The sequence below is a fragment of the Poeciliopsis prolifica genome, unplaced genomic scaffold (assembly GCF_027474105.1).
Source record: "Poeciliopsis prolifica strain line A6 unplaced genomic scaffold, Auburn_PproV2 SCAFFOLD002, whole genome shotgun sequence".
Classification (NCBI taxonomy): Eukaryota; Metazoa; Chordata; class Actinopteri; order Cyprinodontiformes; family Poeciliidae; genus Poeciliopsis; species Poeciliopsis prolifica.
In genome coordinates, this window is record NW_026562377.1 from 2,911,522 (window position 1) to 2,928,821 (window position 17,300).

General features: G+C 37.0%; 1 protein-coding gene across 10 annotated transcripts in view; it reads right to left on the bottom strand.

Moving 5' to 3' along the window:
• The window catches only part of LOC129373265 (discs large homolog 1-like protein), a 113,555-nt gene continuing 96,255 nt past the window's right edge, over nt 1–17,300 (bottom strand). For all 10 annotated transcript variants that reach the window (XM_055051124.1, XM_055051151.1, XM_055051160.1 and 7 more), the window contains 10 exons: nt 13,706–13,888; nt 9,941–10,004; nt 8,140–8,155; nt 6,658–6,699; nt 6,333–6,383; nt 5,626–5,727; nt 5,151–5,323; nt 4,964–5,073; nt 4,282–4,373; nt 1–3,805 (listed from right to left, as the gene is read on the bottom strand). In XM_055051124.1, coding sequence (XP_054907099.1) covers nt 3,699–3,805; nt 4,282–4,373; nt 4,964–5,073; nt 5,151–5,323; nt 5,626–5,727; nt 6,333–6,383; nt 6,658–6,699; nt 8,140–8,155; nt 9,941–10,004; nt 13,706–13,888 — 940 coding nt within the window. In that variant the 3' untranslated portion in view covers nt 1–3,698. The remainder of the gene's footprint in view (nt 3,806–4,281; nt 4,374–4,963; nt 5,074–5,150; nt 5,324–5,625; nt 5,728–6,332; nt 6,384–6,657; nt 6,700–8,139; nt 8,156–9,940; nt 10,005–13,705; nt 13,889–17,300) is intronic.

Sequence of the window (17,300 nt, forward strand, 5' to 3'; positions counted from 1 at the left end):
TAAAGCTCAATAAAGCCTTTTGTTTATTTTTGTACCAAAATAGGCAGTTAGAGCAGGGATAAATATTATATTATGTTAGATATAGATACATCTCTTTAATAGATTCTTTGCATCGGTGCTTTACTCTAACAAACAGTGGCATAGTCCCCCGGCTGAAACACGCAGGCAGAGCCGTACGGAGCTTCCTGTTCTCTCAGCCGACGGTTACAAATAATCTACTGGGATTAACAAGGGAGGAAACATAAATCCAGAAGAACAGAGGAAACATTAAAGCTCTCAAAATGTGGTGAAAGTTGGTGGTTTCTCTGCACGCCTCTGTCCTCCAGTCAGCCTGGAGGGATTAACGTGGATTAAGGGGAGACGGTGGCTGACGAGGTCCATACAAGCAGAGGGCTGGGTCTTCAAAAGCATCCTGAATTTCAGCAGCTGATCGTCACATTTCGGGTTATTTTCACGCGTCCCGTCACGATGCAGCTGCTTTTGATGGAGGCGAGAAGCAAAGCAAGTCGTGCTGAGGTCACTCACCCAGTGAAATACAAAATAAAAGTACAACGTCACCAAAAAATAAAATACAAACTCAATAAAAAACATACATACAGTGGATTTATGACAACAGACCAAGAAAAAATAAAACTTAGAAGAAAAAAGTTGTAGTAATATGAGAATAAAGTCATAATATCAAGACTCATTCTCATCTTATTCTGACTTTAATACCATTTTATAGTTATTAATATCACTAATTTTATTCTTCTCATAAAATTACGAGAATAAAGTCGTACAAGAGTAAACTTAAAATATAATAATAAAGTGATAATGACTTTACTTTTGTAACATTACTACTTTATTATATTATTTTAATTTTATTCTTGTATTATCTTTACTTTACTAGAACGACTTTATTACTTTATTTACATTATAAAACTAGAATGAAGTTGCAATATTACCAAAATACAGTTGTACAAGAATAAAATTAAAATAATGTGAGAATGTTTTTAATGACTTTATTCTCAGTTAAACTTAGTTTGATTTTACTAATGCAACTTAATATAATTTACTTTCCTCATAAAATTACAATAATATTATAACTGTCTCATAATACTACAACTTTATTTTCATGTTATTTCAACTTTACTTTTTTAATTTGATTTTTTAAAATGTTCTTAGCATGAGCCCAAAACTCTGTCAAACTTTTTTTCATGACAAACTTTCATATTTATGGAACATCTGATATCTTTGCTAAAAATGATGAAAAAAAACAAAACAACCTTCACCAAAATCTTCATAAGTTTGAACACAAAGACGCACAAGATGCTTTAGGAAATCAGCCCTCATTAGTGCAACTACATTTACAGGGAAGGAGTCCTGATGATGATGATGATGATAGAGACGAAGGAGGCGTTATGCTGATAAAGGTCAAAGTGCACGGAGAGCGCAGGAGATGGAAGTCTGAGGTAAAGCCAGAAAAAGGAGAAATCTTGGGACAAAATTGTTTTCCTGCTTTTTAAAAATAATGAAGTAAAGAAATCTCTTCTGATATCTGATTTTCAAATGTTTCCTCTGAAGCTGATAAAAAGTCAGATTAATCCGGTTTTATATGTGTTATTCAAGTTTCCTTCCAGCTCTGCATATTTACTGACCAAGCATGAAAACAAAGTAACGTAATTAGTTTTCATTTTTATTCTTTAGCCTAGGGGTGTCCAAACTTTTTGTCAAGCCAAAAATACTTGTGGGACAAGAAAAAATAAACCAAATAAAGTTCTCCACGTTATTATTTATTTATTTTATTGAAGGAAATTCATGTTAATTTTTGATTATCAAAACACTAAAAATAATTATCTGGATTAAATCAATTCGTTTTTAAATTCTTGAACAAATTAGATCTCAGTGATAAGAAAAGGATTTATTTCCAAAACTAAGTTTAAGTTTAATACATTGAATAAAACTCAAATTTTGTGCCCCATAGTTAGTCTGTTATCATTTATAACGTTATCACACAAGCTTCATTGTAAAAACATGGATACTTTGTGTAGTACAAATTATATAAATCATTTTTAATGTCGATTAAAATAAAGTATAAACTATTTTTGTTTCATTCTGTCACAAAAAAATCAGTTAGTGGGCCACAAATGGCCCCCGCGGCACACTTTGGACACCCCTCATTTAGAAGAACAAATTTCCCGTCCCAATATTCCAATGTCGAGTAAAACCTCCCAAACACGGCGAATCTTTGCTTTGAACTGCCTCTTCCGGTCTCTTTAGAGAACTTCGGACCCGTCCGAATTTTTAAAAACCGAATTTAAAACTCGTCTTGGTACCTTTAATATAACAGACAACAAAGTAGGAGCAACAAAAACACAAATCATGACTGTTTTTGAAACAAACATCATGTTTTTGCTCATGAAGCCTCTGCTGGAAATATTCACAATGATGTGAAAATTATGGTCAAGTTTCTAGTTTTAATTAGTTTCCACTTTAATCATTTAGCAAAAAATATTAACCCAAAGCTTCAAATATATCTTACAAAACTTTGATATAATTCTCTATATTGCATGAAGGAAATATAATTGTTAAATTTAAAATTAAAGTTGTCAGGTTATGAATATTTTTCATAAACACTTTGGTTTCTGCAAACAGAAAATCTTTAAGTATTTCTGTCTAGTTTCTTAGTACACTTGAAATAAGACAAAACTAAGTTAGAAATAGAAATATCTAAATTTCAGTAAAATATAGGATCTTGTTTTATGTAATTAATTTCTTAATGTTGATGAAAAACTACAAGTTCCAGCGGCAGATTATTTCATGTATGATACATTTTTCCTGTTATCCTCATAACTTTGGAAAAATGTCTTTTTATGAATGAAAGAATTGTCCAGCGGAACCAGAACCTTTTCATCAATATGAAGGAATTATTTACAAGCTGCTGTGTTTTGCTCTAAAGCCACTTCTAAGTTAATTTTGTCTTATTTCAAGTGTACAAAGATATTTACACTGTAAACTAGACCAAATATACCTGCTAGAATTAAGTTGTTTTGTTGCAGTCTAATGCTGAAATGCGTGATGAGGGAACGTAGAATTACAATAAATATCTTCACTTCCTATATGAGGATTTTAGAGTGTAGGAAGAGAAAATGAGGATACGAAGGGATGAGAAATATAAAAAAAAAAAGACAGAAAGAAACTCTAAAAATACCCAATGCCATGTGGAATGACATACAGAAAGACAGACAGGGAGTTAGATCAAATTTTTTGTCCCAAAAACATGCTCTTAAAGCTACAGCGTGCAAAAGTCTGCCTCTTGGTGACAATATTCTCATGTATCATTACAAACCGATACACGAATGCATTACTCTTTGTTAATATGAAAACAACAACGACAACAACAATAAGAAGACCAGTAGTGAAACAAATCAGATCATGGTACAAGTTGCCTTGATTTGAACCAACTCCTTAAACATTAAGGAACCAAGCTGAAGGAAGATCCACCCGGAGGCCGCCGGACCGACCCGAGGTCCTCCCGCCGCAGGAAGGAGCCGTCCCAGACGGACCCGGCCGCGCCGCCATCGTGTGCTTGTGTGAATACACGTGTGTGCAGCAATGCGAAACAGAGGAAGCAGGCTGATAGTACAAAAAAATAAAATCAAGTGGGAAGCGTAGAGACAGTAATGTGTGTGTGTGCATGGATGCATGTGTGTGTTTGTTCAGAGTCGCTCCTTGGTGGTCACCCAGATGTAAGGACCCGACTGCTCCTCGATGATTTGCTTCACCTGCGAGTAAATTTCCTCTAGAGAAGAACCGTGGACTATTGCTGCAAGACAGACAAACACACAGAGATCAGTGGGTTACAAAGGAAATACACGCTGTTTCTGAGCAGGAGGAGGCAGAAAATAAATAAATAAATTCTTAGATAATGAAATTTTAGTCAGTTCTGCCTATTTTGTTTCATGGCGTCTAAATCCACGGCCCACAAAAGTTGCAGTTTTATTGCAATTAAAACTGCAACTTTTAATTGCAATAGCTTGCAATAGCTTGCAATTAAAAGTGCAATTATACGACCATACATCTTTGAAAAGCAGAAGTGGAGCCTACTGCACAACCCACAAAAGTGCAACAAGTAGTTTCTGAACAGTAAGTCAAGAATGAAACTTGTCTTTTCCAGCAGCCATTATACAGAAAAATAAAGGAGTAAATTCAAGGAAAAGATGAGAAAAATTACAAGTCTGAAATAAAAAGCCACATTCATGTCATTGTATTTTTTTTGTGTGTGTGTGTAAGTTGACTAACCGGTGAAGTACTCTGCAAACTCCTGCTCCAGCTTGATGCCTCTGTCGAAGGCCTTCCTCGCCTGTTCCTCTGTCAAACGCTTGTTCATCTCTCTGGAGAGAGCAAACACGCAGGTTCAAATCCGGATTTTACTTTAGTTAAGAGTCGGTGTCTAACTAAACTAAACTTGAGGTTGTAACCAATAGGGAATGAGCTGTGGTGCAGTAAACCTACAATAAAGGATTTTATTTCTATAATTTCTGTATGTTTTAGTTTTATAAATGTAATCCAGGACATATTTCCAATTAGTTAATAATTGATATTTTATTTTTCAAAAATGTTTTCTTAATTTCAGTTGTTGTCATATCATTAGTTTTAGTTTACTACAATAACAACTGACTCTGGTTACTTAGCAACAGCCTTCTGAGTAACTTTTGGTTACCTAGCAACGACCTATGAAGTAACCTGCGCAGCAGCAGTTTAAGGTTTTGCTACTGTGTCTGATAATTGCTTGGGGAGAAAACTGGATGAAAGGTCATGTCACCAGTTATTTCTGACATTTAAAACAGAAAACCTACCAACTGCTACGAAACGCTTACACTGCGATACATTTTTCATCGTCCAGTCCTAATGAAAACGAAGCGCTTCCTCTGTAAAGCCTTTCAGTTCGAAAGCCTCGTTATGTAGTGCAGCTGCTACTCACAGGATGTTGTCGACATTTCGCGGTCTAAGGAGGATAGCGATGGGGTGGAGGCCCGCCATCTGGAGACGCTTTATGGCATTCCCAGAAACATCCAGGATGCAGTGTTTCCCCTGCAGGAGACCAAGACTCCGACAATCAGCCGCCTTCAACGCGCTCCTCCTCCCGCGGCGCTCTGAGCGGGCCTCACCTTGTCGGCGACCTCTCTGACAGACTGTATGCTGGTCCCGTAGAGGTGGTTGTTGTACTGTCCCGCCTCGATGAACTTGTGTTCCTGAATCTCTCGCTCCATCAGCTCTCTGGAGGACATGAAGTGATAATCTCTGCCGTCCACCTCGTAGTCTCTTCGTGGCCGTGTTGTGTCTAACAAGGACAGGATTCAGACAGATTCAGGTGTGGCAAAAAAAGAAATACGCTGCACAAGCACAAAAATCTAAATTATGTTTTGTCAGGTTTCTAGTGTGAATATCTTTGAGCATTTGAAATAGGAAAAAAGATACAAGAGTTTGTTTTAAATCAATAATTACTTAATACCGATTTAGAAAACTCGTTCCACTGGCAGATTTTCACAAAACATATTTTCCATGTTAAAAGTGAGAAACATTCTGACAGATGAACTAAAACTAAGAAGGAATTACTGACTGAAAAGAAATCAAGAAACTCACGTGGGACGCAGGATCCAAACTTTTCAGGAAACTCAGAGATGAGGTCATCATTGACCCGATCTTTCATTGGTCCAAGCACGATGACTGGCCGTGTGTAATTAACTGGGAAAAACAATGAAAAGAATAAAGTTTATTTCCATGAAAAGGCATTTGTTTGATTGCAAAAAGCAAAAACAGGCTGAATCTGACAAAATCTTTCTCATTTCACAAAATAAATTCACTGCTGATGTCTGATGAACCACAAAACTTAAAAATTGTTTATATGCTATTAAATAAAAGAAATCCAGTTTGAAGATTCTTTTGGGCTCAGAATAAAAAAGAATTCAACCTATTCTCATTTCTTTTAATTTGTTTCCTATTTTAAATCCTGTTTAATAAATTAGTTAAAATCCAATTGACTTCTCTCAAATCGGTTGTTTTGTGTACAAGTCTGTTGATAAATGTGCTCTTATTCACTATGAAATAAAAAGAAAAATCTAAATATTTTTTGTTGTGCAATAAGCTAAAATAAATTATTAAAGACAAAAATAGTAATATAGTGGAAAAATGTAAAATTAAATGATTCTCTGTCCGAGTTCCCGACCAGAAGCTGATTCTGTTTGGGGGGAAAAGTATCTCAGATGCTGTCCGGTGATTTAATGATTCATATTTCATAGAAATAACTCAAAAAAGCTTAACAAAAAATAAAATAAGAGTCATTTACGTACCTTCCTGCTGCACAACAGGTTGGTATGTAAGGAGGATCTCCTCCTGGCCAGCTGTTCAACAGAAACAAATATTTTTAAAGGCTTATTGATCACATTTTTGACACCACATCAAACTCCTACATTTGGAAAGAAAACTTCTCCAGCAGGTCTGGAAAAGTAGAGAGAAATGTGAGTTGCCCACAAGACCCACATGCACATAATTAACACACAGAGGGAAACACACACGCACAGACAGACGGAATGGAAAACACAAGAGGACGGAGAGCGAGGCGCAGCGGAGAAAAGGTAGAGGAGAAATGGAGGACAGAGGAGGGTCTACACTTACAGGAACTACTCTCACTATCACTGGTGCCAGAGGTTACCAGCGCTGGAAGGACAAGACAGGTCAGAGTCAACACACACACGCACGCACGCACGCACGCGCACACACCACACACACACACACACACACACACACACACACACAGGGGCACAACCACAACTTACACAAATAAAATGTCTTATATTTAGTCATCAGTTTTCTGGAGGAACAACCATTTTAAAGCCAAAGTTTAGAAGGTGTTTGGTAACTCAACTCATTTTTCTCTTTTCTAAGTAGTAACACTGCAAAAACACAAAACCTCACTCTGTATTTTTGGTGACTAGTGAAAATATCTTGGTGCATTTGAAATAAGACAAAACAAACACAAGTAACTTAGGAACCTGTTTTAAGTAAATAAGCTCTTAATATTGATGAAAACGTTGTTGTTCCACTGGCAGATTCTTTCACTTGTAACAAAACATTTCCCTCATGTTATAAATTCAACAGAATTAATCCACCAATGCAACTAATAGTTTTTTTTATCAATATTAAAGAAATATTGACTTAAAACAAGAGACTATATCTTACAGTAACGTTACTTATAAGTTAATTTTGTGTTTTCTGCTAAGATATTTGCACAAGAAACCCAGTTCTAGTGGAAGATTATTTATCTTATAATAAAACATTTATTCCATGTTATAAGTGCATTTTATTTGCTCAATATTAAAGGGTTATTGACTCAAAACTTGCTCCTTCTTACAGTAAAGTTACTTATAAGTTAATTTTATCTTATTTCAAATGTACTAAGATATTTGCAGTAGGCACTACACCAAAATTACTGAGTAAGACTTTGTGTTTTTGCAGTGAATTATTTTTATACTTCTTATTCCTGAAGAACAGTCTGAATTATCAAGAATAAAATTCTGACTGATGCAGCTCTGACTAACCAAAGCTGATGTTAGCACAATAGTCTGCACAGGACTGTGCTACAATGCGAAACTTGCATTTAAAGCAGAGACAGCCTCTGCGTTGTGCTGATGTAATAAAAAATGATTTATTTGACTTCTGTGCAGCTTTCCTTTTTCGTATCAGCAGATTTTTATTTTTACGAAGATCTGCAGAACATAAAAAATGGAAGTAAAACATCTGTGTTGCAAGGCACAGAAATAAAACTTGAACTGTTTCTTGATTTAACAAGGAATCATTGTGAAAAACAAAACAAGTGTAAAATTTAACTAAATTTCAGTTAATTGAAAACAAATAAAGCAGAAGATTCCTCAGGAATAATAAACAAATTAGGTCTGGTTGGATGAAAATAAAGCAAACTATAAATTTTATCACTAATATACCATTTAATTTAGAAAACTGCACCACAAAGTGACAAATTAGAACTATTTTGGGGGAATAATATTGGCTATCCTCCATCAAAACATACAAAACTATCGTATCAGGACAAGCAGTTACACATAGTGACCAGCAGGTGTCAGCGATAGTTACGTAGCTCACCTTTATCCTCTTGATCCTGGAGGAGATGGAAAGAGAAGAGATCATTAATCACCACACAGGACAATGAAACTGCGTGTGTGTGTGTGTGTGTGTGTTGTCAGCAGAAACACGATTTGAAAGTCCGCTGTGCAAATAACCGAGAGAGGAAGTGTGTGTGAGGGTGTGATGATTTTTAATAATCATTTCTTCATCACGTGGCGCACCAGTTCGTACAGCGTGAAGAAAACAGAAGGGTGAGATCGAGCCGACAGCGCGGTGCTATCAATAGGCTGTGCTAAACTCGTGTCAAGAGCTCATCTTCACACTCAAGCTGCAGCGTCAGATCTGATCAACTTCTAACATTTAAAGGCGACTTATTATGTTTCCTTCAACATGTAAGGCCAGGATTTCTGCACAATATCATTCTAAGTTAATAAGATTTTAATCTTATTGTCACTTTAACATCCCTCCAACTCAACTTTTACAATCGCACGTGAAAATGGCTGCAAACAGATGAGTAACTATACAACTGTACATGTTTGAAAAGCAGAAGTGGAGCCTCCTGCATAACCAACTAGAATGCAATAAGTCGTTTTTGGATGATAAGACAACATAACAGTTATCCTTTCCAGCAGCCATTGTACAGCTCATACAGTAGTACAACCAGCTGATTAAATGTCCTGGAGCTCTGCTTGGGTTGCTCCAGGACAGTGAACGGGCTGGGATTCACTGGGATTCACATGGTAACGGGGTACCATGACTGTAAGCCGGAGGCTTTTGAAATGGGTTATTTTTCAAACACCAAAAAACATCAACTTACTGCCAAAAACCGAGCGCCATAGCTGTTTTTAGAAGTAGAAGGAATCCAAATGGACATACAAAAGGGTCCAAAATGTGAATTTTGCATAAAAATAAGTACCTCCATAACAAAGTACAAAGTGAAAAAGTAAAACGAAAACATTTCCAGGAAGAAGTCTGCTTCTTTCTGGAAATGTGTTTTTGAAGCATATTTAAAAAGAAAATTGACCATAGAACATCAGAAACAACTGGCATGTTGGTCATTTCAAAAATAATGGAAGATAGTCCACAGAGTTTAGCTTCATTTCAATCTCCTCTCATGAACAGGAAAATCTATTTTGGGGCGGTCGGCAAAGTTACTGTGAAATGTAGCGCAAAATATGGCTTAAACGATTTTAAATCACATTCAAGCTGTAGGACCAAAAATGACTAGTAATGAACATCAAATACGTTTTATTCCCCGTAAGCAGACTATTGAAAAGTAAAACTAAAATTCAAATGTTGCTTAGATACGAGTTTTGTTCAGTCTGACTGATCTGATCTCTGCTGCACTTTTACAAACATTTAAGGTTTTACATACAGAAGCTTTAATGAGTAACTGCTCTAAATAAAATTTCTCATAAACACTGATTTATTGAAATGGTTCCCAATACAAGTTATGAACTATTTAAATTATAACTTGTTGAGTTGCTTTATTTTGAAGCTGTTTTTTGTTTTGGAATACTGGGTAACTGAGAACAAATAAGTAGACAGAAATTAGTAAGTTTTACTTAAACGTAACACTTAAAGCACGAGAGTTTATTTAGAAAAATATTCACTTTTTATATGAAAAGAAAGTCTTTTCTTACATTTTATCAACACTTTGGTTTCGGGTTTTTGCTGGAAGTTGGAACCATTTCAGGCAAAATGACAACTTTTACAAAGTTGGAATCAAACTACTGATTAAATTGCTCACAAAATGTGCAGCGACAGTCGGGTTAAATTGGCCAAACTTTTAGCATCAGCTTGAGATGCACAAACTCACCGATCTGTCCTGAGACCTCGACACTCTGACCATCTTTAGCCTCGACCTTTCTTTCTTCTCTGCTCTGTGAGGGAAACAAAATGAGCAAAAACAGAAATCAGCACTAAAAGAGAAGAAATTAATGCTTTCTTTAAGAAGCTAAAAGAAGTAAAACAAATCTCATCAAACAAGCGCATTAGGGGCATTGTAAAAAAAGGAGGAGTACATTTTCAACAAAAAACTCACTTTTTTTTTACTGGAACATTTCTGAGTCTGAAAAGTCAAAAATTGCTAGAAAAACTTTTTTTTTTAAATTAGTATTTCTAGAAAAAACATGGACATACCTGAGTTTTAAGAGTACCATATTTCAACATTTTCGATCAATCTTGGAAATTTTCTATACCATACAAGGAAATTTTTTAATTTGAAAAGCCAGAAATTTACTAGATAAAATAGAAAATTTTTTAGATTAAAAAGTTGAAAATTTGCTAGAAAAATCTTGGAAGTTTCTGAACTTGAAAAGTCTAAAATTTACCACAAACAAATTTTCTTGAAAAATGAGTATATTTTTGAGTTTAGCCAGTTGAAACTTTTCACATAAATAACTCACATTTTCAAATTAACCACCAAAATGTTCTATAAAAAGCAGAAACATTTTCTGAGCTTTAAAAGTCTGTTGTTAAATTTTTTAATTACAATGAATAACATCCTTTTCCAAAATAAAAATAAAAAAACATGCAATTGCTGCAGGATTTTTTCAGTCAAGAAATTTGGCCAACATGACAAACACCTTTATATTTTTTTCTAATAAGTTTAAATAAAGTTAAATGAAGTTAAATGCGTCATTGTTGACACTGTTAGCGAAGCGGCTAGTCAGTTAGTAACCTCAGCCACTCCGTCAAACATCAGGGTGACAATCCCTCCTCTGCTGCCCGTTTCCTCTCATCCTCGCCTCACTGGCCTCCGACACGTCCTCCCTTCTCTTCCTCTCAGCCCATAACACTTCACATTCCTCCCTCCTTGTCACCTGCCTCTGTGCCACACTTGGAAACATGGCTCTTGCAAACAGACTCCTCACACCTCAGAAACCTGTCAGCATCTGTGAGTCGCCTGAGGAAATGGCGTCACCAAGACAAGGAGGATTTTTTTAGCTTTCTTCTCAGATGAATTTATCTGATGATAACGACACTGAATAAATTGACAAATTACATTTTACATAAAAGTAAATCAAGTCTAAAGAAACTGAGGGAAAGGTTGAGTGAGCTCGGTTCAAAGATAAAGTATTTATTGTTGGAAAGCATGTGTTTGCATCATCGGAATAAAATAATAAAATACATAACAAAAGGGAATTGACAACCATTCATTGTGCATTAGAAAAAATTCTCCAAACTTCTGTAAAATTTGCAGCTTCATAAATTTTCTATCTGCTACAAAATCAACAAAATAAAAGTGAAAATTTTAAGTTGCAGGTAAAATTCTTCCAGGTGTTGAAGAATTACATCTACATCTAATTTAATATTTTAATAAACCCTGAATTCATGCAACTCTGTACTGTTGAAACCTAAAAGTCCAGTCCAGATGTTTTCCTAAACGGTTATGAGCAAAGAAGAGTTTCTAATAGATGTGTTATTTCTTAAAGATAAAGTCAGAAAACATTTCAGACGTAGATTCTTTACACAGAAGTACATGCCAGAACACATTTGCCTTTTCTTTTTATGTAACTGTCGCCCTTGTCAGATCAGATTTGCTGGGTGTCATTTACACGTTCTGACCCACATCTACCAAAAATCAACTTCAAGACACTTTAGGATTTTGAAAAAATATTCTGCAAGAAAAGTGAATCATTTTTAACGTGTGCCCAAAAGGGCGGATCTATTCAGGCAAGTTCTATGCTTTATTGTTTATTTTGAAGGAAAGTTTAAGTCGATTTTTTACATGTTTGACAAAGATAGTCACCCTATTTTTATTCAATTTCAGTTTCTTTATTTTTCTCCTACTAGCACTGACTTAAATTAAAATCAGTTTGTTTCAATCATTTAACATTTGAAAATTACCCATCAGATGGACCAAATATAAAGTTAAGTGAAAATTTTGGTATTTTAAGGATGAAAATGACAATAAATCACATAAATAAAAAAAAGAAAAACAAAATCAGGCAAATTATTTTTTTTTCCAAATCAGTTTCTTTGAATAGAAAAACTTATAAAATCTTAACAAAAACTGCAGGTGTGTGTCTGTATTTGGTGAATTTTGGGTTAAAACATGTTTGATTTTCATTTAGCGGGTAGAAAATCCAGAAAGTTTACTCAACTGAGAATAGAAATACTTTACAATAAAATGACTGAAGTAAATATAAAAAGTACAGATTAGTAAAAATACTACTGAAAGTTTTTTTTTAAAGCTACTCAATGTAATTGAGTAAATGCAGTGCTTCTCAAATAGTGGGGCGGGCCCCCTTTGGGGGGCGCGGTGCGATAGCTGGGGGGGCGCGTGTGATCCTGGGGAACAGGCTTTTTTTTTTTTTTTTGGCCGAACTAGTATAAAGTGTAATTGCGCACAGTAGGTGGCAGTGGCGCTCTCATTGTTACTTCTGTCACGTTTGCGACAGTGCAACATTTTACGACTTACAAGACAACAGGTTTGCCTTGGTTAGCAGTGTTAAGTCAACAAAAAGCTCCGACTGCGTTCTGTCTATGGCCTCCGTTATTCAACAACCCCCAACATGAAAAAGTTTTTCACAGGGATGAAAAGAAAAGCGGAGAGAGACAAAGATAATGAGACAACAGAAAGTCAACCGAAAGCTAAGAAGAAATACGACGAAGCGTATTTAGCGCTTGGCTTCACTGTGACTACAGTTGGAGAAGAGGAAAGACCGGTGTGTTTGCTGTGTCTAAAAATGCTCGCAGCGGACAGCATGAAGCCAAATAAATTAGCGCGTCACTTAAACACGTTACATCCCAATCACGCGAATAAGCCGCCAGAGTTTTTTCAGCGAAAAAAAAAAATGTTAAGGAAAAAATTTTATGCAGAGATGGATAGTCACGGTGGGGAGTGGGGGGCGCGAATAGTTTTCTTCTTGCTAGGAGGGGCGTAACGGAAAATAATTGAGAAGCACTGAGTAAATGTAACAGATTTGTTAAAAAAAAACAACAACAACAAAAAAGACGTATATTGGCTCTAAACTTCGCCCTGTTTATAATAATTTTCCTTCCTTTCAGGGGTTTGGATTCCTCCGACTATTTAATCGAGTCTTCTGCACTGCTGCCATCATTTCCAACTGGCTTCTATGCATTATTTAAACGTTCCCTTTTACAGGTAAAAGCTTCTGACTCCAGAATGGGATATTTTGAGATTTAACACATCTTCTTGCCCTTGAAGGGCGAAAGAAAACTGGACATAAATGTTCCTTAAAAGTCTCTTCAGTCCAAATTCTATTTGTAGTTTAGACAGAAAAAAAGCTGCATTTCCATTACAAATGTGCATTATTAGTGCACGCAACACTTAGTGAAGAACTTTTTTGCTTTCCTTGTCTTTTCTGTCATGCAAATAACTCAAAATGTCCCCGGTAGATTTCTTCACAGTCTTATTGTGGCCAGTCACATCAGGGGGATAATCTTTTTGTGTCAGGTTGTATAAATTAAGATGTTGTGTTAAGTGAGGCGGTTTGTGAGTGTAAAATGGGGTAAGTGTTCCTCGGTCTGAAAAAGTTTGAGAAACACTGTAATACCATCAGCTACCCAATCTGTGAACCCCACCGATGTCTTCTGAACCCCTTAGCGCTCTGACCTCCTTCGGCTGGGGATGAGTCCGACTTCAGGGCAGTTTGGGGGCGAGGGGCTGAGGTGGCGGGCGGGCCACCACTCCTCCTCGCCAGCGCTGCTCACATGGAGGATGTCCCCAAAGCCGAACGGCAGGGCCTGATTGGGCGCACTCAGATCTGCAGCACTTCCATCGTAGTCGAACAAAGCTCTGGAAACAAAAGAAACAGATATTCACAGACTAAATTTAATGCGCTGGCAGATTACGCTGCAAAAACACAAATTATCACCAAGTACGTTTGATGTAATTTCTAGTGAAAATGTCTTAGTACATTTGAAATAAAACAAAACAAGTAACTTTTAAGGACGATCTAGGAGCTTCTTTTAAGTCAATAATCCCTCAGAAATTCTAAAACTGTTGTAAGTTCCACGAACAGATTATTTCACTTCAAACATTGAAAAATGTCCTATAAGTGAAATAATCTGGCAGTGGAACTAGTACGTTTTATTAAATCAGTATTAAAAAATGTATTGACTCAAAACAAGCTCTTATATCTCCCTTAAAAATTACTTACAAGTTAAATGTACTATATGTACACTAGAAACTCGACTGAAGGTGCTTAGTAGGATTTTGTGTTTTTGCAGTGAACAACAGTCTTTTGGGACAATGATCCATTCAACAAGTAGGTTTTTCCTAATTAGTGTTCTGTTAAGATATTGGCACTAATAACTTCTCTGTTAACAGTGTTAGTTGTTACAATAGAAAAACCCAAAATATTACCAAATATTTAGACGTATTTTCCACTGCCAATACCTTAATATACTTGAAATAAGACAAAGTAAACTTACGACTTACTTTTCAGCAATTTATGAGCTTTTTTAAGTCAATAACTTCTTAATATTGATTAAAAAAATAAATAAAAAAATAAGACATTCTTCCCAATCTGCCAGTGAAACTAGTGTGTTTTAATCAAAGTAAGAATTTTTTTACTTAAAATGAGCTCCTATATCTTGCTGAAATAATACTTATGAGTTATTTTTGTCATATTTGAAGTGTACTAAGATATTTGGACTAGAAACTGGTTTTGGCTAGATTAACATCTCTCCTGACCTTTGTGAAAATGTGTTTTCAGATTAAGCACCACTATTCATATATTTAAACGCTTGACAAGCAAAACAGTTAGGTGAGAGTGTTGCTAACCAGTTCTCTGTAATTCATGCTTGCTGTTACATCTGAATGGTAATATGTGTGTGTGACCATAGGAAGCGAACTCTTCCGGAGGGAAAAGACCTGGGAAAAATAGGCCAGCAATATGTTTCTGCAACTGTGTGAATGCAAGGCAACTAGGGCTGAAATAAACTGAATTCCCAAATGTCCTTCCTGGCTTCATCAATAAAACAAGGCAAAGGCACAGGAGTGAGTGACAATGAAATCAGATGGAGAAGACAGAGACAGAGACAGAGAGAGGGAGAGAGAGCTGTAAATAACCTTACGAAAGGTCAAAAAACGCCACCTAGAGTTTTAACAGCGTCTGAATAAAATGGAAAAAACTTGTACTAAAATATTACATAAAGAGGAGAACAAAAAGGGGTTCAGTACTTCAGTAAAGTGCTGTTAGATCAGATAATTACATATATAAACCCCTTACACGTTACAGTTTATGTACGGAAATGTCACGCATGCGCACAACGCTGGAGGGGAAAAAACAGGGCTTGTTTTATTTGCCAGTCATAAAGCGGCGCTGCTGCGGTAGAATGACTCCATTTATTAAATGAAACCCACAGATGTAGGTACAACCAATTAACGCTTTACGCAACAGCAAAGGAAAAAACAATGTGAAAAACTGTGAAAGATAACTCAAAATCACATTTTTCGCATTCTTTGTGTCGGCTGAACAACGCGCAGACTTGTTGCCATGGCAACGGGCAAAAACCAATACTTTATGTTTCAGGATTCAACACCAAAGAAGTACTCTAACATTTCAGACACAAAGAACAGAACATTCAGTATGTTACAGTTTCATGTTCTTAGGATTTAAGTTTATTTTCTATCATAAATAAAAGCTGCGGTAGATTAGCCACCGCTGCAAACAGCTAAGCTAACACTGCAGTGGTTGATTACCTAAATAAACACCTGCTCTACTCGTGATCTGGAGGAATTCATGTGTGGCTTGCCTTTTTTTTCTTCTTCTAACTGAACCGTAACACACTTAATTCCACACCACATTTTCACAGTGTATTCTAGGCCTGGGACCCGCCAGGCTTTCCTAGCCCACAGCCAGGCTTTCCTAGTCCACAGCCAGGCTTTCCTAGCCCACAGCCAGGCTTTCCTAGTCCACAGCCAGGCTTTCCTAGCCCACAGCCAGGCTTTCCTAGCCCACAGCCAGGCTTTTCTAGCCCACAGCCAGGCTTTCCTAGCCCACAGCCAGGCTTTCCTAGCCCACAGCCAGGCTTTCCTAGCCCACAGCCAGGCTTTCCTAGCCCACAGCCAGGCTTTCCTAGCCCACAGCCAGGCTTTCCTAGTCCACAGCCAGGCTTTCCTAGCCCACAGCCAGGCTTTCCTAGTCCACAGCCAGGCTTTCCTAGCCCACAGCCAGGCTTTCCTAGTCCACAGCCAGGCTTTCCTAGCCTACAGCCAGGCTTTCCTAGCCTACAGCCAGGCTTTTCTAGCCCACAGCCAGGCTTTCCTAGCCCACAACCAGGCTTTCCTAGCCCACAGCCAGGCTTTCCTAGCCCACAGCCAGGCTTTCCTAGCCCACAACCAGGCTTTCCTAGCCCACAGCCAGGCTTTCCTAGCCCACAGCCAGGCTAAGCAGCCGGACCAATCACACCGCCGCGTACTGCCTCGCGCGCTGCAGCAGCTGGATGGTAAATGATGATAAAATTTATGCCTATGTTCCCGGTTAGTCAGAGCGTTAGCGGTTAACGAACCAGTGCTAACCTCATCATGCAGGTTCACCATAAACTGGAGCAACAGTTTCTGTGGCCCTTATTAAAAACTCAACAGACACAAAATGGAAGAGCTATTAAAGCCACATTAGCAGCATTTAATTAAATCTCCTGTTTGTTGCGCATCTCTGCGCGCAGTGCAGCAGATTTAACTCATCATGCAGGGCCGGCACAAGGCTGTATGAGGACTTGGACAGAATTTAATCTTTAATCTTTATTAAGGACAGTGCACATTAATGAACAATCAACACTACTGTATAGATTGTAAATGAGCCAGATTATAGCATAATTGCTAATTTCCATCTGTAGTCCTAGACAAGGAGACCCAAACAACAAAAAAGACATTATAAACATACAATCAAGAATTAACAAACATTCAGAAAAAGACAGTAAAAAGTTAGTTAAAATGATGACATGTCTGGGAAGTTTTAAGAAACAGTTTCAGGTGTTTTTTAAAAACGCTGTAGGTGGAATACTCTCTGATTCTAGCTGGCACACTGTTCCAGAAGTGACTCCCTCTGACTGACAGAACCGTTTGCCCAAATGTTGTTTTTCTGTAAGGGATCGCCAGGTCTCCTCTTGGGCCCCCTTTTGTTGCTAAAAACATCAGCACCTTTAACGGCTTCGTACATTTAGTTTACTAAACTACTCCACCTCTACGAGAACCTAAAAAG